The sequence below is a fragment of the Pieris brassicae genome, chromosome 4, assembly GCF_905147105.1.
Source record: "Pieris brassicae chromosome 4, ilPieBrab1.1, whole genome shotgun sequence".
Lineage (NCBI taxonomy): Eukaryota > Metazoa > Arthropoda > Insecta > Lepidoptera > Pieridae > Pieris > Pieris brassicae.
In genome coordinates, this window is record NC_059668.1 from 12,280,119 (window position 1) to 12,304,648 (window position 24,530).

General features: G+C 34.5%; 2 protein-coding genes across 4 annotated transcripts in view; one reads left to right on the forward strand and one right to left on the reverse strand.

Annotated features, from left to right (window-relative positions):
* The window catches only part of LOC123707978 (protein dachsous), a 212,176-nt gene extending 206,770 nt beyond the window's left edge, over positions 1-5,406 (forward strand). Inside the window, exons 13-16 of the mRNA XM_045658365.1 lie at positions 46-1,172; positions 1,476-1,766; positions 1,878-2,169; positions 2,362-5,406. Of these exons, the coding sequence (XP_045514321.1) occupies positions 46-1,172; positions 1,476-1,766; positions 1,878-2,169; positions 2,362-4,984 (4,333 nt within the window). The 3' untranslated portion in view covers positions 4,985-5,406. The remainder of the gene's footprint in view (positions 1-45; positions 1,173-1,475; positions 1,767-1,877; positions 2,170-2,361) is intronic.
* Positions 5,407-5,977: 571 nt separating this feature from the next.
* Positions 5,978-19,891, reverse strand: LOC123707979 (excitatory amino acid transporter). Of its 3 annotated transcripts, none has more exons than XM_045658368.1 (10): positions 19,667-19,891; positions 12,182-12,343; positions 11,361-11,694; positions 10,993-11,130; positions 10,585-10,793; positions 9,769-9,940; positions 8,859-9,053; positions 8,361-8,495; positions 7,729-7,834; positions 5,978-7,271 (listed from the first exon to the last, which is right to left on the reverse strand). In XM_045658368.1, exons 2-10 carry the CDS (start codon positions 12,324-12,326, stop codon positions 7,146-7,148), a joined length of 1,560 nt encoding a protein of 519 aa, XP_045514324.1. In that variant the 5' UTR covers positions 12,327-12,343; positions 19,667-19,891; the 3' UTR covers positions 5,978-7,145. The 3 variants fall into 3 exon arrangements, with proteins under 3 accessions (XP_045514324.1, XP_045514325.1, XP_045514323.1); XM_045658369.1 differs by lacking the exon at positions 19,667-19,891 and adding an exon at positions 17,742-18,659; XM_045658367.1 differs by lacking the exon at positions 19,667-19,891 and having other exon boundaries at positions 12,182-13,114.
* Positions 19,892-24,530: the final 4,639 nt, after the last annotated feature.

Genomic DNA, 24,530 nt, shown 5'->3' on the forward strand with positions numbered 1-24,530 from the left:
TTAAATGATTTTTATAATTGATTATAATTACTGTTTCTGTTTCAGATATTTCGATCGGGAAAAAATTAACGTCTATCATTTTGAAGCCGTAGCAACAGATCAAGGTCGTTATATCGCGCGATCGACCCGGGTTTCTGTAGAAGTAACCGTCAACGACGTTAACGACAACAAACCTATATTCACAAAATATCCATTCAAAGAACAAATCGCAACACTAATACCGCCGGGACAGAGTTTGCTTAGAGTTTTCGCAACAGATAATGATATTGGGACGAATGCTGAAATTATTTTTGAACTTCTCGATAGTTCAAACCACAAATTCCGAATTAACCCCACAACTGGGGTTCTAACTGCAACTCAAAGTTTAGCAAGCGAAAACGGTAAACTAATACATCTAAAGGTCTTAGCCAAGGATAAAGGAAATCCACCACAAAGTTCAGAAGGTCTCATAGAACTTCATATAGGTGACTTTTCTGACCAAACTTCAACATTAAATTTTCAAAACTCAACATACAACATTACCATAGAAGAAAATGTACCCTATGGACGTGAGGTCCTACAAGTCACCGCACTGCGAAGTGACGGGCGAAGACAAAGAGTTATATATGAAATCGGAAATGGAAACGACCAATATGCTTTTGAAATAGATAGTAACAGTGGCGTTCTAAGAGTAAATACTTCAGATAGCTTAGATTATGAAACTTACCCAGGACCGAGACGGAGACTCGTAATCGTTGCAAGAACTGAAGGATCGTCGCCCCTGTACGCTTATTGTGAAGTTATGGTAAATCTTATAGACCAAAACGATCACTCCCCACGGTTTACACAACAACAATACATTGCCAATGTATTTGAAGGCAATACGAAAGGTGAATTCGTCGTTCAATTAGCTGCAAAGGATGAAGACAGGGATGCTAACGCGAGAATATTATATCACATAGTGGATGGTAACCATGACAACGCGTTTATCATCGAACCTGCGTTTTCGGGTTCCGTTAAAACAAATATTGTTCTCGACCGAGAAATACGAGAATCTTACAAGCTAACCGTTATAGCGACCGATGAAGGAAACCCACAAATGACCGGGACAGCCACTTTAAGGATAAACGTCGTCGATGTCAATGATAATCAGCCGACATTTCCGCCACCAAACGTCATATCTGTTTCTGAAGGTATATATTAAATATAAACACAAAATAATTAAAACTACTGCCTTTTGAATTTTTTATTCAGTAATCTACATATTTATATATCTACATGATGTACTGATGCATAATATGATCGACTAAAGAGTAAAAATAAATATCTGGCCCTCGCCATGAATATTTAAGTAGAACTGGAAAGGAACGGTATATGAATCTTTTCATCTTATTTCGTTTCATTGTTTCTCGGACAAGTTTTACTTTGTTTATTTTATTTTGTGTATTGATACTCAGTGTACGGATCGATCTTATTTATTCTTTCATTTTTTACAGGAGCAGAAGTCGGCTCAATTCTAACATCTGTTACTGCGAATGATGTGGACACCTATCCTGCACTGAAGTATGCTTTAGTTCAGGATGAAAATATCTTCTCAATTGACAGATACAGTGGCAAAGTGGTTTTAAATAAAGCACTCGATTTTGAAAGTCATATAGTTTATATCGTTAACGTTAGTGCATCGGACAACGAACATGTCGCTACAACAACATTAACTGTCAAAGTTACGGATATAAACGACAATGCTCCAATTTTTGAAGAAGTCTCATACAGCAGTGTTTTACCGGGTAAATAATAAACTTTATTTCCTTTAAAATAACAGTAAATTTTTAGTTTATTCAGAGAAAAGTTGTTAGTATTTGGAAACGTTATTTTATTATATTTCAATTTCATTTCAGAAGGGTCAGGCCCTATCGAAATTGCTATTGTAAAAGCTACGGATAAAGACAGTGGTGAAAATAGCAATATTTCATATCAATTTCTGGAATCAAAGGATGGATATTATATAGACGCTGTCACTGGAGAAATGTTTGTCAACTACAGCTCCCTTCCAAATGACCATCGAGATATACAACTGGCGGTTGTAGCCACAGATCATGGAAAACCTAACAAATCGGCAATAACATCGGTCAGAGTCAGCAGTGGTGCTTCATCAGAAATTAAACCCTTTATTGGTCAAGACACCTATAGGTAAATTAAATTCTTATATTACATTACATTCCATTAATTCTCTAGGCTCCGACACTGAGTGTGATTTGGATAATCCCTTTTTGAGGAAGTAAAGTCACCAACTTGTGCATAAGCACTTAAGTAAAGTAAAAATAAAGTCCCCTCATTACAATTATTTTTACTTATTTATCAAATATATTTGTATTTTTTCAGAATAACGGTAAATGAAGATACCGAAGAGGGTACATCCTTGTTGCAAATCGGTGGAATAAATGATATTTTAAAGAAATATAGTCTTGACTTCAAAATTATTACCGGAAATGATGGCGACATGTTTGATATTACAATTGAAGGTGCATTAATACTTGTAAAAAGGCTTGATAGAGAACGACAAGAATCATACGTGCTAGGTTTAGCTGCCGTCGAGCAAGGAAAAATGCTTTCATATAAACAAAATAAAACGTCTGTAGTTGTATTTGTGACACTGACGGATGCAAATGATAATGCTCCCATATTTGCTATTAATACATTCGATCTTACAGTAAGTGAGGATGTTAAAATAGGGCATAGTCTAACGCAATTTTCTGTGACGGATGCAGATTTATATGGAACTGCAAATTCAGATATAATATTTAATATTACTTCAGGAAATGATGACAAGTCATTTTACGTGCATTCAATGACAGGCGTTTTAACCGTCAATAAAACTCTAGACTATGATACGGGGAAAACTAATTATAACTTGGTGGTCGTTGCCTGTGATCAAGGAGTACCCTGTTTGTGCAATGCTGCGTATATTAAAATTGGGATCCTCGATGTTAACGACAATACACCTGCTTTCCCGGTTAATGAGTATTTCGAGGGTATCGCTGAAAATGAAAGAGTTGGAACGTCTGTTTTTACTGCTACGGCCACAGATATGGACAAAGGAAAATTTGGCACATTGAACTATTCTATTGGACCTGTTTCTTCTAACTACAACAAAAATGACGATGCTTGGAAAATGTTCCAAATTGATTCAATAAGTGGCTTAGTAAACACTAATGCCGTCTTTGATTACGAACTTAAAAACAAATATGAGTTTTCCATTAAAGCTTCAGATATAGGTGGCAGAAGCTCCACAGTAAAAGTCAGAATTGATATAGAAAGTAGAGATGAATTTTACCCTCAGTTTACTCAGAAAACGTATAATTTCGGTGTTCCAAAATCAGGATCTCTACCGGCAGGGTACATTATAGGTCAAACTACTGCAACAGATAGAGACAAAGGAATAGACGGTCGAATAGTTTACCAGCTATCTACGTCTCACTCTTACTTCAAGATAAACAGGACTACGGGTATGATTATTCTTAAGAAAAAAGTGGATTCAATACAAACTTTATTTGGCGGAGATAAATCAATAAGCCTAGTAATAACTGCAAGTTCAGGCCGACAGGGATCTCTTACCAATAAAACTGCAGTTGAAATATTGTTAGACCCTGCCGCAATCATATCAGATGGCACTAATATCTTGAATGATCCAGCATTAGCTCAAAATAGTGGATTGTCAGATTGGGCTTTAGGGCTTCTGATAGCTTTTATATTTATTATTATCATCTTCGCCGCGGCATTTCTATTTTTACATATGAAAAATAAAAGACACAAAAAAGAAAATAAACCAGGATTAAGTTCGGAGGGAGTCGGAGCAACAAATAGTTATGTAGACCCCAGTGCATTTGATTCCATAACGATACGCAATACTGGTGCTGTTAATTCAGCGAACCAATTTGCACCTCCTAAATATGATGAGATCCCACCGTATGGTGCTCATACTGCTAGTTCAAATTCTGGAGCTGCGACCACTTCAGAGCTGTCGGGCTCCGAGCAATCGGGTTCTAGTGGACGAGGATCTGCTGAAGACGGAGAGGACGGAGAAGATGAAGAAATAAGGATGATCAATGAAGGCCCACTTCAACGTGACAGGCAAACGAATGGGGTAGACGATGATAACTTATCGGACGTATCTGTTCATAACACACAAGAATATTTAGCTAGACTCGGTATTGTTGATACTGGCACAGGTGGAGGTGCATCGACATCATCACGTAGATGCTCTGAAAATGTTGCAAATAAAGAAACAATGTTGCATCATGGGCCGATAGATCCAATGCACAATATTTTTGACGAGGACGGGCCTCATGAGAACGATATCACGAATTTGATTTACGCCAAATTAAACGAAGTAACCGCCAGCGATAGAGGCAGCAACGCGGATGAAGCAAGTGCTGCCGTGGATCGAGCAATGGCTTTAGGAGCATTTCCCAGTGCTCCTGGTGAAAATACTGCAGTACCCACGGCTGGGCCCTCAATGACCGGAAGTTTAAGTTCTATAGTACATTCAGAAGAAGAGTTGACTGGTAGTTACAATTGGGATTATTTATTGGACTGGGGTCCACAATATCAGCCTCTAGCTCACGTGTTCTCAGAAATAGCTAGGTTAAAAGATGACGCTGTTTCTTTACAAAGTGGAAATAGTGGAGCATCTAGTGCTAAAAGTAAAGGAACATCAATGTCTGGAGGCAAAAGTGTGCCCCCGCCTTTATTGACTACCGTTGCGCCTAGAAGCTGCCCGGCGCCTTCGTTATCTTGTAGGCAGCCTCAACATTTGTTACCTCGTTCGCCCATAAGCCACGACATCCCAGGAGGCTTTTCAGCTGCTGCAGCCATGTCTCCTTCGTTTTCGCCTTCCTTGTCCCCTCTAGCAACGAGGTCACCGTCGATGTCACCTTTAGTGGGGCCCGGATTACCTCCCGTCCCAGGAAATAGAAAACCTAATCATTCCACTATGAGACTATAATCAAAGACCAGTGAACTTTGTAAATAATCCTCGACTGTTTGCCTTATAAGTATTGTATTAGTGTATTTATTGACCGATGTGATCGGATTGGTTAATCGTAGTCACATTTTGTGCATGTACTGTATTTTATTAGATGTGCTCAAAGTGATGTTAAGCGCTTATTACCGATTTTGCGGTAAATGTAAATATCTCTTATAATGTAATATCTCTTCGGGTGTTAACTTTAATTGTATATATTAGATTGTATGTGCATTGTATAGTTTAAATAAAGACTGCCATGTTATACGTATTAGATAAAAAACAGCTTTACATAAGATATCGCAATTTAATAGTTAGCTTATTCAAACAGTTTGTAAATCACATATGTCCAACTAGTTAGACTTTTTGAAAAAAAAATGTATACCTTTAAATTAAAAATGTAATTAGATAAATTATACTGTGATTTTCGTCTTAAATTTAGATTTTATTTGCAATATTTAAATCTAAATTGTAAGTTTAAATATTACGAATAAGATAAGTAATGTAAATATTATGCGAAATAAGTTTCAATGACTGTAGGAGTTGACGTGGAGAAAAATAAAATTGTAAGATTTAATGTTTGATTTTCATTTTATACTTCCTTTATAATGACATCGACCGGATTTAAATATTTATACGGTGTTATGTATCCCAGTCTTAACTAAAATAAAAAGACTATCCCAGATTTCGAGGTCTAGCTATTCAAATAATACAAAAATTTCATCCAGCAAATCATTTGTGTAACCAGAGTCCCTTTAATAGAGGATGTAAGTGGTGTGACACTGTCTTAATTAGGATAGACTTAAATTACTTATTTGTCTTAAGTAAGGCTAAACCGTAATGTTAAACGATGTCTTAGTAGACACATGTATTAAAAAATATATATATTATTCGCCAGTATCAGTATCAGTGTCGCGTTTTTACCGGAATATATTATATATGATTAGTAAGGCTGGGTTGTAAAGGACAACAAACCACGATTAAAGCTCTTTATTCCTAATATAAATTGAACATACATATCACAGTTGGGGCTATACTACAATACCTACATTATCACAAAGTATAAAGTCTATATGATAATACTTCATAATTTAATAGGCCCCGAATTAAATAAGGGCTTGAGCAGATTAATATCTGTTTACCCTACATTTAAGTTCAAATACACAAACGTCTGTCTGATTAAGGAGCTCTTCAAAAATACCTTTAAGTATTTACGACTTTTGTGTATTCGAGCACGAATGCCCAAATTACGCTCAAAATATTACGCCTATGTAATTAGAAAGATCATTGTTACATGATATTCATATAACCAACTTCATATTCCGAGGACAAATCATTATATCTGAAGGAATTGTTAGACCAGTGTTTGCCAACGTGGGGCCCACGACCTAAAGAGGGGCAATTTGATTGTTAAGAGGGTGGCTGGATATAACTCAACGGAGACCTGAGACTGAAGCTAAAATTCAAATTTGGAATTTGAATTACAGTTTTCATTATGTTTTGAAAATGTACTTATTGTTTCTTTAACAATTTCCTAGTGATTTCTTCATAAAACAATCATTAAAATTTCTTAACTGAACTATTTAATTTTTATGAGTATGAATTATGTAGTTAAATATTCAAAAGAATCTTAGGTTGGTTAAGGTGGTGCATAGCACAAAAAAGGGAAACACTGTTAGACAAAAACATTACATTTTGGGTAATTCAACAGTAGTGTCTTTAAATGCATAAAATAACGAAATAAAGGTAATATTTTGAACGTATTTGCACAAATATAACGAAACACCTACAGTTTTAACGTTGACATAACTACATCTATAATTTAATCCTACTGTAACTGCAATAGCTTTTAAATGTAAAACTAAGTAAAAATTCACAGGATTCTTATAAACAAGGAATTGGACCACCTACAAAATGCATGTGTTGATTAACGATTTTCATTTAAACGGATGGTAACGAAAGAAATTGTATATGCTCTATAACGAAGTAAAATTAAATGGTTTAAATTTTGTGAACAATCGCCTCTACTATAGTTGTCATCATTTGATCCTCATTCCAGTGATTAAGTCTAGTTTCCCCCGTTCCAAGCTCGAAATTACATTGCGATGATTTAGATACATAATAACTGATTACATAACAATAACTAACTCTTATTATTATCTAAATGCATGTCTATAACAATATCATCGGACTCTAAGGACTTCTTCGATGAAACGATATCTAAGTCTGTTGTTGTGGTTGGCAAAGTGCCATTCGTAGCTACTGGTTCCTGAAACAAGCACATATTATACATTAATTATTAAAGGAGGTTAATACGTGTGATAAAGTTAACAATTCGCATAGTTCATTTATGTTCTAATATAATTGATGTGTAAATTTGTAATGTCGTTCTTATATAATTTTATGCATACACGTTTCAGAATATATAAATAAAAAATACTTGATTCAAAATAGTAATTGTAAGGTATTATTTGCGCCTGTTATAATAATCGTAACAATACCTCTTCACTTGGTTTTAGGGATAAAGCATTTGCTATAGGGTAGAGTATAGTATTACTCTTGTGCCTATAATAAATTAAATAATTATTTGAATTTAAGTGTAAAACCGAGACTTCTACTTGCTCGTTATTGGTAACAAATTCACTACTACCTAAAAGTGACTGCGTTATCACTCATAGGAACTTGTTTTGCGTGATTAAAGCCAGATAAATAAAAGAATCCCTCACCATAGATGCAGCGTCACAAGCCATCAACTCATGTTTTGATAGGTGTTCCACAATAGCCGCTGTGTAGCAATCTCCTAACATATTGTTTGTAGTCCGTATCCTGTCACTGAAATATTTTACCATATATTCACTACAATCACTTGATCAAGAATAAAGCATTTCAAAGCTACAAAACCATCATCATCTGTGCTATAAGGAAAACATAGTTTTGCTTCATCTTACGGGAAACCCAGATCATGGAGTCAAGGGTACTTTAGCTTTATATTACACCGAGACACCATTTTCGATCATATAAAGATCAATTGGTGGAATAGGCAGTCCTACGTCGTCCTAATTTCTAAGTAGAAAGCATGCCACGAGGTTGGTAATTGTACACTTTACCACTAAGCGTTATTAATATTTATCATTAAAATCAAACATGAAACGAGACGTTTTAAAACAAATTTTAATTTTTGTACGCGTCAAAGATTGAGACCTCGTAGGTAAACATAACTTAACATATGAGGATAATGTATGTATCAATGCATTTAACAATTTGTTAGCATTAATATGACAAAAAACTAAAAGAAACAAAAATCCTATATCTTTTAGGTGAAAAAACTGAATAAAAAATCATCGTAAGTGTATCTTACACCAGCCAGTCGACTGCGAATAATAACGAAACATCTTGTGTTGGTGCATCCACTGCAGCCAGCACTACGAGGAGCAGTACCATTGCTGCCGACGGTACTGACGCTGATGATAATGAAGTCGCCGTTGATGTTAAGCTGGAAATGAGCAATGAGGTGTTGAGATTTTATGGCTCATAATATTATAAGTGTAGGTAATACATATTATAATTTTATTATAAAACTACAACATTATTTTAATTCCTTTTTAAATGAATAATGCATAGCCTTGATTTGAACTCAATAATACAGCCAAAGTCTGTTATAACGACATCGAAGGGACTACTAATATTTGGGCGTAAAAACCGATGGTTGTAACAGCCAATGACGTTGTTTCACGTACCTACAATAGAATTCAGACGGGACCTTCGATTTTGGTCAAAATAACCGGTATGTTGTTCTAAACAATGTCGTCGTTTACGGGTTTGACTGTATAATTATAAAAATAATAGTCATACTTACAATATGGTTGCCAGTTGAGCAAATCCCATATGCATATTATTCATCTGGCATATAAAGACACTGGCAACTGCTAGAAACAGAGCTGTGCCGTCCATATTTATGTTACAGCCTATAGGCAGAACGAAACGGGTAATACGGGAGTCGATATGTAGCGGCCCTTCCATCGCACGGAATGTTATTGGCAATGCTGCTGCACTGAAATCGAATATGTCTCAATATTTTTCTTTTGGGCACAATAAGGCATTATATATTTAAAGCTGGAGTATTTAATGATAATAATTAGTACTCTTTTAATTTTATTGCTACTGTGAACAGGCCTTGATAAATCTTAATAAATAAACGGGAAACAAACGACTATAATGATACTTCTGAGACTGTCTCAATTCATCTCCCACAGACCTCATTTGCAGTAAAGCATCAAGTTATGTAATTTATTTACTAATATTTTAATTAGGTCTTTCCATTATATTAATTCATTATGTTAAAGAAGTTTTGTTTTTCTTAAATTTATTTTGAATTATTCACTATTAATCATAGTTTTCCGTTATTCATTCAAAAAAAAACAGTGGCGCTACATGTATATGTTTTATGATCATTTGTTAAACTTAAAGGCAAATAGGTGATCAGCCTCTTATGCCTGACGCTGCCATCGACCGTATTTGAGTCTAATTCTGGTTTTTCACGATGCTTTCCTTCACCGTTCGAGCGAATGAGCGCACATAGAAATAATTTCCATTGGTGCACGGCCGGGGTTCGAGCCTACGACCTCAGGGAGTTGCACGCTCAAGTCACTACGGCAAGACGGCTAATTTAAATTGATTAAAAAAAATAGCATTCAGTTTCCAAAACCTGCTTATAAACTTAGACGAAACCAATGTTCTGTAAGCTTATAATAAGGTAATGTACTTACGTGGATGCGGTGGCCGAAGCCGTCAGCATAGCATGAGATAATCCCCAATAGAACTTGTATGGGTTTCTTCTTAGAAAAAGAAAGTAAAGTAATTGCATCACTATGAGCTGATAAAAGAATACGCCAATTGTAACGGTGGTTATGAACCAGGCTAGTTGCGACATCACTTGCGCTGTAAATCAAAATAAATTGTGTCAATATTATTGTACTCGTAGAATCTGAAGACGGTGAACTTGGTCGGATGTCGGAAAAGCAAGGTTTTCCTTGGTATTAATAAAACTAGATATTCAATTAGTGTTGGTAACATTTGCGTAATATACAGTTTACTACTCGTGTTAATATCTATCCAAATATTAAAAAGAATAAAGGGTATGTATTTTTGTAAAGCAAGACATCAAATAATGTTATCCCGGAGTTTCGTATTCTATTTTTAAAATCCGTCCGGGACTTGTAGTAAAAACTATAATTAAGATTACTTGTACCTGCTGTCGCATTAAAAAAGTGGTTCTTTTGAATATCAAATTGTATTATAAAATGTCAGTGTTCATGGGCGAGAATTAACATAAGGTTAACCTGTTATCAGACTGGCCTTTAAAATACATTGATATAAAATTTAAAATCACATACACCAGTTTCTACAAATAAAATAAAAAGTTTATATTGCAAACGAAATAATTTTCGTTTCTGTAACTAAAGTAATACGGCCGTAAAATATCGCAAAACCTAAAAAAATGGCTGTACCGCCTTCAAGAAGTAAAGCTGTATGCAGATCACCTAATTAGGCTATGTAAAAAATATAGTACAAGTCGAACTTACCAACATTATCGACACCAAGAATCTTTCCAGCAATAACGCTGCTCACACCCACAGGTGTGAACCACATTACACCTGTCACCATTTTCATGATCACTTCAAATATCGCCTGGAAGAAATCCACAACAACTTGCCCTTTTGCTCCGAGTGTGCCTAATAAACTGCCAAATACTAAGCAGAAAAATACTAAACCTAATGTATTTGTTCCCGACCTGAAAATAAACATATATGTAATTTTTCTCTAATTTTGAATAGTTATTGTTTTGTATAAATACTAATAAATTATTATAAGATATAGAACACAAATATATTTACTCTACGAAGACTCGTTCAAATGAAATTATTAACAATATGCCTTACATTCACTGTAGTCAAAAGCATTTAGCTGTCTATAAGGATATCACTACTTACCTATATTGAACTACTCTAACCAAGGCTGGTTGTGTGCCATTCTGTGTACCATTACTTGATACCATTGTCGACGACTGAACATAAACGGTATGTGCTTGTTGAAATGCAGCCTGTACTATGTTATCTGGGAAGATGTTTCTGAAAATATCACAGATTATTTACTTTTTGAAGCCTCTTTTCCCCCACTCATAATACACACCGTTTAGTCAAGTTGCATATGGAAATTTTGACATTTTTTATACTAAATCTTGCCGTTCTGGACTTCACACTGAACGTACGGGTCCACCATTTCATTAGCATCTTGTGTATCTAGATTAAACACTACTAGAGCGGGATATAGAAATATTTAAGGTAAAACTTCCACTCACCGACCGATATCCAGAAGACTGTCTAATATACTATGGTCGCTCTTCTGAACTGGAGTCGCAGAATAATTTTTCAAATAAGATTCACCTGGGTGAATCAACACCGCCAAAACCACTCCCAGAAAAGCATTGAACATTGATGTTAAGACAAAGTAGGATAAGGTTCTTAAAGCGATTTTACCACTCATCTTCGCATTGAGACTAGCCGAACCAGCTATGAGACTGGCTATCACTAGAGGTAGAATCATGAGTTTTAAGAGCCTCATGAACAATTCTCCAGGATATGAAATTATCATGAGAGCATCGGCACCCAGGTGATAAGGTCGGAGACCAAAACCTGCGACAAATATATTTTAAATTTCAACTTGTAGAAATTTAAAATTATCTTTATCGAAACCTGTTTGATAGTTCTAATAACGATGTATCAATTGCTTCGTGTAACAAATAACTATGCCCTTAATTATAAAAATTGTGTATGTACATCTCAGCTCAACTGCTTCCCTTGACCACTCTGACCAATTAGTTTCAACATTCATCTATTTTTATTGGCTTTCTTTGGGTTGATGGATATTGTATTAATCACTGTTATGGGCTATGTTTTGAAATAAAAACTATAAGTTCATACGAAAATAAGAACTATAATTAGGCTGCATTGTAAATGGACAATAGAGTTTTGAAATTAGCTATTACTTGCTTTATATTAAAAAGTAAAAAAGGATTTTCAATTAAAAAATCATGATGACATCAAACATATTATGTTAAACATTCCTGTGCGTTTACGATCTACGTTACAAATTACAATATAAATTAAATTAACCACAAACCTATTGCAATGCCGCTCAATACGCCAGCCAAGGTCACAACCAGAAGTGTATTATCTATAAACCACTTCCTGACCCCGGTATATTCCACTGCAGCAGCAGCAGATCTGGGGTCTGTGGTCTTCGGCCCCCGGTCCCCTGGGCCCATCTTCGCGAATAAATATTCTGAAACGCGATCACCTTTCTCCATTACAGGTGAAGATAATTTATAGTCCAGAGGACTGGACTAGCCTTTAATAAGGCCGCCTTTACTGAGTTTAATTTTAGACAATCGTCGAGTGATTCCGGAAATTTTCACCGTATTTTTCCGGTCGTGTCCGTTCGACGTAAGCCAATAAATGCGAGGGTTTTTGTGTTTTTGTGTCAAAGAAGCCGTACTTGCGCGCGCATGTCGAGTTAACAGCATTCACCGTTTTTTTGTATGTACCATTGAGTAATACATATTAAATTATATTGCATACGGTTTCCCTCTTGGCGTACTATAAGACGTAACTGATTTAAGTACATTGGACGGGGTACTTGAAAGAATTGATTGCGACATGCGCAATCTTACTACGCATCAACGGGACCTACAGTGAATAATAATACCACTCCCGATGCATGTTTATAGAGTGCACCTACTTGTAGATCTATCTCTATTCATTTTTGCTTTTCTAGAAACACAGCACTTACATATAACTCCTACATCTATATGTTGTAAATGACGTTATCGGCTACCATTATAAAAAACGTGTAAGTTTCAAATTAAAAACACATCTTCATGCATTTTAATCGTATGCAAATTAATTCATAAATTGGAAAAAATATTCTGGCTTTAGTTTATTAAGAAAGAAACATTATTTATATCATTGTTTTAAAAAATGATGATGCCTGTGTGAAATAGTTTTCAATGGAAATAATTATTTTTGGCTAATATTAATCATAATTTTATATATTCATTTTAAATCAGCAATTTCTATTGTACTTTTAAAAAACTGTTGAAATATAAAAATACCAAGTTTTAGTAGTTACTTTATACTTATATTAGTATGTATTTGCGTGTTGTTCCCACGAGAATGTAAGTGCGTGCTCCTATTTCACCATGCCTCCTGCTGATGTCATGTGGAACATGGTGTTATGGTTGCAACTCCTTATAAACGTTGTGTAATACAAAAAGAAACTTGGCGATTAACTAAGAACTGGCAGTATATGTAAAATTAGAAGCATTTAACGTATATTTCTTTTTTATTGACGTTCATAAGTGTACATTGTGTTACCTATATGAATAAATGATTTTTGACTTTGATTTTTGATAAGGAGAAAATAAACCTAGTTTTCATATGGGATTAGTTATAAATCAGTGGCTTTCCAACCTTTTAACATCTAGCCCTCGAATTACAGTATGACAAGTACGTTATTACTACTACTGTATGATAATATGTTACATGATCATTTGTCAATCTAATAGGCAAGTAGGTGATCGGCATCCTTGCCTGACACACGTCGACTTTTTGGATGTAAGGCAAGTTTCTCTCGATGTTTTTCTTCGCCTTTCCTAATGTTATACGGGAATAGCATAATAAACAAACCTCTATTGAATGTATGAAATTGTTATAAATATATAAAAGATTTGCATTCAACATGACTCGACAAATTTTTATTGGAGTATATCCCAGAATAATGTTGTAATAACTCGCTAATACTGTCCGGTCCGTATATCACTCGCAGATCCACTGCCAATATTGTAAAAATAACTCTGTATAATTAGATGACCATTGTTACGTTGTAACGTTAGAATTTAAGTCCAGAGCAATATAAATATCATTCAATAAACTCTCTTAGGGTTAAATTTCGAGTCGATACTTAGCGATATCTATGATGTTATATGATACCCCCATGGACACTTACATTGCCAGAAGGCAAGGGAATTGCCGGACTTTTAGGAATCGGTACGCTCTTAATTTGAAAGACCCTAAGTAGAATTGGTTAAAAAATACTTCAGTTGGCAGCTGGTTCCACATGGTTGTGCGTGGTAAGAACTTCCTTAAAAATGCTCAGTTGTGGAACGACGGTCGTCGTGGTGATACGGATAGTATTTTGTGTTCTGCCTTGACATCCGATGATAAAACGTTTCACCAATGCAGGCTATTTTTGTAGTTTTCTGCCGCATGATGTCTACCTAAGAAAGGCTTTTGTCATTATCGAACATATGACGCGGTTTATTAGTTTTACGAATTGTATAAGCCTCGAACGTTAAATTATGTCGTGTTGAATGGTATCTAAGTCTCGGCCAAATCATTATGGTTATGGTTTCATTTCGATATTTTTAAGTCAAGTCTAAGTCGTTACAAAAGTGACCTAACAGATAAAGCAAGTCTAGTAATAATAAATACGTATGATGTGAATGCCGGGTTATTACATATCTATTAATGTAATAAATTAATTTAAAAATAGTATAATAATTAATGATCCCTGTCTATGTATAATAAATTGTCTCTAACAATAAGTGCATGAGCTTTACAACGCTTGAAGCCAGAATAACTTGCATCAGTGCCGTATGAGCGTTTGTTAAAAGAACGAAAATTCACATGAATGAAGAATAAACAAAATTACACATTGTCTTTAATCAAATTCCTTATATTATAAGAAAATACAGTTAAAATAAGTGAAAAATTCAGTTAGTAAGTAGTAGTAGTAAAATTTATCAGCCCCACACTGTTGTTTCAGCAATGTGGACATATTTAAACGACTTCAAATACCTGTTAACATTATTTACCTATATTATATAAACCCATACAAACATACATATATACCCGAACTCAATAACTCCTGAACCGATGAAAATGATTTTAGATCGTTCTCTACGTTGCAATATACGAATTTAAATCATAATTGTGGACAAACATAAACACAAAAACAAAAACTACACGTGCTTAGAGGTTATTAAATCTAATGATGAAGTAAAACAATCTACTACTATTTACTATGTAATGAAAGTCTTAGTGTTCAACCCAAGTGTGCTCCAAGAACTGGGTTCCTTTGTATCTATGGGAAGTGTGAGACGGCGAAGGCCTAGGTTATTTGCGATACCAAGGGCCAGAACCAGTCTGTTGCACAGATCCCCGTTATCAAAGACATTGCGCCTAATGAATGCTGTCTCCGACAATATCGACATATTTATATGTTCGCAGGGTGAATTCACAGTAGGGATATTGTGTATATTAAATTATATACTTTAATAGTATATACCTTATTATATTTTATTTCTCTCGAGATTATCGTATTGGCATAGACTGAAAGGATAATGTATGTATTTCTTTAATAATTAAATAAATAAATAAAATGTGAATGACTATTTTTATACCATCTGGCGAAGTAAACTAAATAATATTTACCTAAATAGCAGTCATTGTTATAAACCTGAACTGCAACTAACACCTTATCGCGGTAAAATATCGCATTATGTTAAAATTTTGCACAGTAATAAATTCAAAACATTTCCAATTAAAACTTTTTTCAATATCAATTTTAGAACTCTTTGGTAATCTAATGTAGTATATTGCATTCATCTGTCATTTGTTTTTGTGAATTGGCGGCAAATTTAAAACTCTTTTTATACGTGAAAATGAACTCAACGCGAGAAAATTTTGGGTCAATGATGTATTATGACTTTCGTTGGGGGCTTACTCAACAACAAAGCTATGATAGGCTGCGATTAGCATTTCTAAATGAAGCCCCATCTCGTGCCACTATTTACAATTGGTTAAACGAGTTTCAGCGTGGACGTAGGAATCTCAATGATGTTCCGCGTGAGGGACGTCCTTTGACAGTGACTACTGAAAATAACATAACTGCTGTGCGACGCATGATAGAGGAAGATAAGAGAGTGACCTATAGCAGGTACGGACAAGCCTAGGCATTGGTATTGGTCAAGTTCAAAAAATATTACATGAATATTTAGGCGTCAGGAGCCTTTGTACCAGATGGATTCCCAATACTTTAACCGACGACCAGAAACATGTTCGCACGGACTGGTGTCGCCAAATGTTAGATAGGTTCAACGGCGGTAACTTGACATCATCACATCTGATAAAAGCTGGATATATTGCTATGAACCCGAAACTAAAAGACAATCAGCTCAGTGGGTGTTTCCTTTCGCCTATCGGCCAACTAAGATAAGGAAAGGAAAAATCATGATTGCCTCATTCTTTGTTCGGAAAGGTCATCGGTCGCGACAGTAGTGCCAGAAGATGGAAGGACAGTTATTGCAAACTGGTATGTCAATGCCTGTTTGCCTGTTGTCTTGGAACAAATTCGACAGCAGCGCCCTCGAAGCAGGATCCTCCTTCACTACGACAATACTTCAGCGCACTCCGCAAAACGGACTGTTGTGGACAGGAGTCATCCGCCATACAGTCGTGACCTGGCGCCCTTCGACTTTCATTTATTCCCAAGAACTAAAGATAAAGTTTGAGGTATTCGCTTTACGAGCCCTGAAGATGCGGTGAAAGCGTACGAAAATGCCTCAGTGGGCCATTCTTCCTTAGGACCCTAAGAAACACTGAGAAAAGCAGTGGTTCCATCAAATGCAACGATACATCGTTGCATCGTCTATACATAGAGAGGAACGGATATATTGGCAATTTTCTAGATTAAGCCGTTTTATTTTTATTTTCTGTGCTGTCATCAGTCACAAACATTGTCTGTGTTACCTAGGTATATAGGATATCGTACCACTGAGATACACGCAGTAGAGGATATATCCACGGGATAGGAAGACGACACTGAATTTATACTTCCACATGAGAAAAGCAGAGAGTGGCAGAAGTCACTGTGACATAGGCCTCCTGCTATGTTAGAGGAACGCTCAACTACCCGACTATTGTGCTAATTATCAAATCTTGCTTTAAACAAAACAAATGTTTCATTTGCAAGCTGTGAAAAGAAAATACAAACTTTTTATATTTGTTTTGATTTTCTTTTTAATAATCTTTATTATTACTTTGTACTTAAAATGAAAATTATAAATACTGTATACTTGTCAGTTGTGAAAATAATATTGTAAATAAAAAACGAACTACGTCCTACAGGAATAAGCTTCCTTACAAAATGCATCATCCAACATCCAAGTGTATAAAAGTTATAATCATGGAAATACATCTAAAAATTTCAATGTTTTTATTATAACAATGGTAGATACGTGAAAACTGCCAGGAAAACTCTATCCTTGAAGTGTATGGTCCTGGTTATAAATTATTGAACAAAAATATTACCGATTTGTTACTATGGTAACCACTCTTTTTACATGCATAAAAGAGAAAACCAAGTCAAGACCTGATCCCTCAGATCATGAGTTGAATTCCGTCAATGCAACAATTAAATTTTATTTCTGTGGCTCAGAAGGGTGATCAACCACAGAAGACGTTGAAAGAACTGTTTCTTCGCAATCAAGCATTCTCAGGCCCATATACTCGTACTAGGGTGTTCGTACTTTAGTGTTTAGTTAGAGTCCGAGCTTTCGTATATTACCGGAAGGAGAGGAGAGCTGAGGGTGTTTCTTATCCTTATCTAATTTATTTTTTACCTTTCCGTTGAGGAAGTTAAAAATTTGAGAATATTGACACTGAGAGCTATTTTGCAGTGTAAGCAGCCCCGTAGATTTTTCAGCGTAATAGCTTTGCTGTTGAGGTTCCGGGAGATTTAAGAGCAAGCCTGAAGCCTACGTAACGCGGCCTTGTAGGTACTATCCGAAAAGCAGACTCTGGTGTTGGTCGAACCCCACATACTCGTTTTGCTGTCGGTGGCAGGGCAAGCAAATGCTTGCAGATTGCAGTGTATTCAGTTTTTTGTGACACAATTATCTTTTATTCAATGTTTATTATATGTTTTGACCTAATAAAAGGTAGTCCATGTTTGTACAATTAGTATATCATTTTTGCTTCTTTATAAAGCAATAAATCCCTTTGTTTTAAATCTTTCTGATCCCATAAAAAATCGTGTATCGCGGCGACTATTGCATCAACATCTTCCACTTTATAGACCCTGTAATGTTCCATAACCTGCGGAAATAGGTAGAAATTACGAGAAGCTATGAAGCGGTGACGATGAATTGATCAAACATTAATTCGAAGCCAGCTTTTTGAATAACAGCTATCTCCAATCTTCTTGGTTATTTTCATGAAACAAAAAAACTTTAACGAGTATTCGACGCAGTAAATATTGGACAAACCCAAACAGATTTGTGAAATTCTTCCGAATTCTGACGCGCTGACACTTATTACATACCCAAATGATGGTGTGCAATATTATGGACACTTACTATCATAAAAGTATTTATTTCTCGTGATATGAAGCAATCAGTGACACGACGAATCCGCAAAGACAATCTTTTCAACTATTGTAATCATTTGAACTACCGTTGTAGGGCGACCCATGCGAGGGTCGTCAATAATAGAAGTTCTCCCTCGCCTCAACTTACCAACGCACAACCGTAGTATTTGGAGTTAATATTGGTCTTAAGTCTTGATCTACCAGCTCCATACTAAATTTTTAAGGCAGAGATATTTAATTACAGCGCAAACTTCAATTTTATACATTTTTTTTTTAAATGTAGAACACGTTTACACGACGCAAACGCCTTTTTTAAAACTAAATCAAGTTTTTGCTTTTATTATTATATATTATGTCTAGGCACGTCTGTATTTTTTATATCCAAGGACAATGTATCGTGAATTATTGAACACCCCTTGTAGCTAACAAACCATAGGTAACAATCAGCTAAAGTCCATGTTTTAATGGGACGATATTAGTTCCAGAATAGATTCTAAATGATATGTTTAGAAACCTATACATACGATTGGTACAAATAAGTAGTGATGCGTGACAGAAAGTACTTCAACGCACTGTAATTGAACGACACACATGAATGGAATGTTACAATGATTTAGAACGTTTCTTGGGAAAGAATTCGGAAAAAAGTATATACAAATTGCATAAATTTATTATAATTGAAACTGGCTATATTTAAACCCCTCCTACATAACATCGTTGAAGATTAACAAGGCATGAATAATACAATTTCAGTATTAGATACGTAACGATACAATACAAAATATTCTTTTGTCACCTAATAATAGTTCTATTGCGCAAACTGACTTTTTACTTGTAGTTTTTTTTATGTATTCAATTGCTACTAAACCTTATCTTATTTAATATATAGATATTGATATATATTAGATAAGCTGTCGAAGTATTTTTACATTAACAGTAAGTTATATTTAAGTAGAAAAATTTAATGATAATAAATAAAAGAAAGTTGTTGTCCAATCTAAAGAATATTACCGCTTATAAAAACTTGTTTTTCTTCGTCAAAAGCTGGAAAAATATTTTTTTTCCAATTTTAAAAATAAAAACAAAAATATGTATAGAATTTAATAGGTAATTAAATTGATTTATACTTTTATTATATTCGAATTTTATTCATTAATTTAACTTTAAATTCAAACTCACCCAATCAGTAACATATAAAATATACCAACAATATTGCTTCCACGTTTACCACACTAAAAACACCATCTTGGTCCATTTCCCATAAAACACTAGGAGGAATAAATTTAAAACTATGATTTTTCACATATAAACACAAACTAATTTGCGATGCAGATTTATTGGCGGTCTGCACGTGACTGCACTGTACTTGCTCTTGAAGAACGCAAGCAAGGCTATTTTCATCACTGTTAATACAACTTATTGAACTTTCATACAACGGTTCATGACGCAATGAGTCTTTTATATTTAGACTAAGTTAAAGATAAGCAATAGCTACTGAAAATATACATTACATACATGTAACGAGTATATTTAAATAACGGAAAACAACTTAAATATGCGGAGAAATGATGTAGAATGAAACGTATATAATAGGCTCCTAAAAGCTGGGCTGTAAACCTAATTAAAGAACAGCTCATGGACAGACATAACAATTTATCAATAAATTATTTTTTTATAAAGTTTTGCGCCTGATAAATTTGAAGAGCAATTGATGATTTGTACGGGCAACAGCTGCACATTTTTCTCATTCGGTGTTTTATAAGCGTAACGATGACTTCAATCGACGGAATTATGCCTCAAGAGAATAGTGAGGCACCATAAGCATAGAATTTCATTACATAGCATTCATTTGGCATTACAATTTATCTTTTTTTTTCACGCGAGTCATAATAATTTTTTAACATTATATCTTTATACTATGTAAAGCCACTGACTCAAAAACAGATTAACTGTCAAATAACAATGACAAAATCATTTGGATATAATATAAAACAAAATTAAAATTATAAAGCAATGAAACAATACAGTATTAAATTTATGCTCACAAAGATCACACACGTAAAATAAGATATACATGTATGAAAATGGCATGAACTTACGTATCGGGCGCCGCATTAAGTACATCGTGGAGCTTCCTCGCAATCGAGTAGCCCGCAATATCAAATTTTATATCTTATAATCGATACTTTAAATTTAAACATTCTGGGTAGTCTTTTCTATAGCGACACCTCGGTGCTTTTAATTTAAACATTCTGTGTAGTTTTTTCTATAGCGACATCTAACACTTGTGTTATTTATTACATTTCAAATCACAGCGCTCCTAAATAATCACCAAAATGTATTTCGTTACAACGTCTAAAGATGGCGTATTTCTAAAATATCATAATATTCTTTTATGATTTTTTGTGGATGATATTTTTATATCCTTAAGATTTTATCCCATTCTATATCCTGTATCTATTTTAATACGTAATTTTTTTTTTATAATATGCCAGTGAATTATTTAGTGTATTATAAGTTTGGTTAAAACTCTTGCAAGTAAACTATCATTTTCTTAAGGATATTTTTATTTCCAATAAATCTATCAATTTCAAGAAACAACATTTAGCCGATAAAAATACGTAGTATTTTATTTAGTAACTTGAAGATAAGACATAATTAATTATTGTTTAGGGAGACTTACTTGCATGAATTCTACTAAACGCGGAGCTTCAAGTTGATTGTTTATGAGATGGTTTATGTTACATTTAAGACCAAAATCCATTCTTTTCTCGTATTTTTCGTCTCGTAAAACGTAGACTCAATAGAAAGCAATATAGACAAATAAAAATAATATTACTTTCAATTTCATCATTCGTTACGTTGTTTAACTGCCATGGTTTTTAAATCCAAAAGTTCGTAGCAGGATTCTCAAGGCAGGTTAAAAAGTGAATTCAAACCCCAGATTTATATTGCGATAAACCTACCTTAAATTTATTTGGATACTTACAAAGATTTATTTGGATTCTTTCAATTCCTTTTAAATCTTTAAAAATCACTTCAATTGTCCCCAAAAGTAGAATAAACGTATCGAGTAGAAATTGAAAAATTGCTTACGAAATACGAAGGTTTTAACGAATTGACTTTACAACTCAGTAACTGCGTGAAATTATATTGAAAACAGTATTTTTGTTTTCATTTTAAATTGTTAATTTCAATCATGGAATTGTAGCGCATAATCCTTTCTCAAAGGCTGGTACCCACTTAAATAGGTGTCCATGGGCTGCGATGCCGTTTAGGAGTTCCGTGGACTCGTTTAGATGCTAAAAAATCTGTTAAATGTACACGGAATAGCGAGATAGTTCATAATGGTACTCTTAGTCTGTCACTTTGAAAATATATGTAAGAAAATATTAAACAACAGTTTCACTAAAGTTATAATTTTAGTGAAATAAATTTTGTTCTTTGTTATACGTATACATAGATATTTGTCTTTAGAAGATCGTTAAAGATACTATTATTGGAATTTCGACAATCTCACCCGCTATTTACTTAAACTGACTCCGACTCGGAAATTACACGTCTTGATTGCTTCCAAATAAATTACTCCTAAGCAAGTGGAAATAGCTTCAAAGCTACTTGACTTTGCTTGTTTACTTTTAACCTATTTGTCCTTAAATATATTAAAAGGTGTAACATAACGAATGAAAAAAGGGACAATTACACATAATATATAAAGCCGCCTACGGAAATAAAGCTCCCTAATAAAGCTATTACCAAAAAAATAAAAATTTACAAAATTTATCGGTATTTTTTAAATACGATATATGTATTAGAATTGTTTTTATAATGTCATACTTTTAGTTACTACATACTTAATAATGGCTTTGTTATTCTTCCTTTATATTAAATATTTATTATAAGGATCAATGAATCCTAGAACTTATAATTTAAAATTTAGTATGCATGTGTACTTTGTTATATTTTTTGTATAAATAGGTAAAACTGTGTTTTATGTGTATGTTTGAATGTGTTTTCCGTTTTTGGTTTTTGTGTAAAATGTAATTGTTTGAATATTGTTTAATGAGTAGCTGTAGGAATACATTGATAAAATAAATAAATAAAAATAAAATATTGTAAGGCTCACTAACGAAACACATACAGATACTTAGCATACACAACATAAAAAAAAACCACAGTACATGCATGTACGTAATAACAAGTGTGCACAACGTTTAAAGGAAAAAATATTACAATGATAAAAGAGAATAAAAAACAGATTCAGAAATACAATACACAATTTAAATTAAATTGTGTATTGACGGAACAATGGCTGTAGTATCTTAGACTTGAAGACATGGAGATTGTCATAAAATGGATCAGTTGTGCATGTCCTCAAAGCGTCGTTTACTTCAGCAAGATATTTGTTTATAGGAGCATTACAACCGCCTGAATGTATGACGAGTGTGTGGGCCTGGGTATCCGGAAGCTCTATCCAGGATGCTCCCTTCCCTCGGTAAATTACTATGCGCGGGTTCGGCTGTCGCGTGTCGCGGCTGTCGAGTAACATAAAAAAAGGAATCGAATAATCGATCAGACTAAGGACAAGCACTTACCAACAACGGTTGTGTCACCCACTCCAAGCACGGGATCCTTAAATCTTCTTAAACTCAATTGGTTTGTACCAATTGTGATATTATATTTTTAACTGAATCATAGTTAAAAGACTCAATCAGTAGTTCAGAGCTGTTTGATGAACAGTATGTGGTTTGCAGGCGGGACCAGTCGGAGACCTTAAACTCTCACAAAAAAGATGGAGGTGGTACCATTATTGCGATCTTAAAGAAAATTGAATCCAAAAGAATTATTAGTTGGGAATCCGATATTGAAGACATCTGGGTTCGAGTGGAACCGCCGTTCTGTGTAGTTTACTTTCCTCCACCCGTCAACTATTCCATGTTAAAAAAATTGCAATAAAATTTTCGAATACTCTGTACATCATTGTAAAATTATGTCTCTTTAAGCAAATCTAGTAAAAATCGGTATCCTCCATGGTTTGATCGAAACTTTATTCGAACGTTAAAAGAAACGAATAAAATAAGACTACGTTATAAAAATATATAAATTACGGGTTAGAACTGACTTTACTAAGTAAAAAATGCCAGAAAATGGCCAGTGGTATTCTAGAATACGGTACAGTTGTATGGAGGCCACATTATGCGACGCATATGTTACGACTCAAAAGAATTCTATGTCTTCTCGCTGGAACTCAAACTCAAAATAACTTTATTCGTATAGGTAAACAAGTACACTTATCAACGTCAAAAAGAAGTCAAATTAATTGTAAATTTACATTTACTACCGGTATCCCAGTAGAATCGAGCACCATTCTGACTTTGTTGCTCATAGGTGACTCACGAATTACGCCGTGATGTAAAATAATATATCCTACATTGTTGCAGCGATCTACTACAGGAGAAATATAATCCTTTTCCAGATATTCAATGAATATTTTGTCATATGCCTCGCGATAAGTAGGCGATGACTGTATACTGATGATATGTATTTACGTCCGAGTGACATAAACCGCCATTTAGCCAGAGATGAACTGAAATTAAGAGGTCTTTTCTCGAATGGGAGTGAGATACGACACGTTATAATTTTATATAAGCGTGACACTCTTCCTCTTCCTCACTAACGGAAGCGAAAGACAGATGGTGGCTCTTCAAGCTCCCAGAATTGCCGCAAAATATTTCTAATATCTCTTTAGAACCCGACCCGAGTTAGAGTATAAAGCCGACAAACTTTTTATATTCAACTTTGAAGATAAAAAAGGCGCTTCACCTATTAAAATAAAACCAAATGTCGTTTGAATAGCATCAGGCATACCATACGGTCCCTAGATACGACCCTGCTTGAGTAGTTTCGAAAACAGCTGCGTACCAATCAACATATCATCGGCGAGCGGTAAACAAATGTTCCAACATCGGTCTCTCAATCTTAGAAGTGGGTAAATAATCAGTTATACGTTTCACGATTAAAGAATTAATGGAATACTTAATAT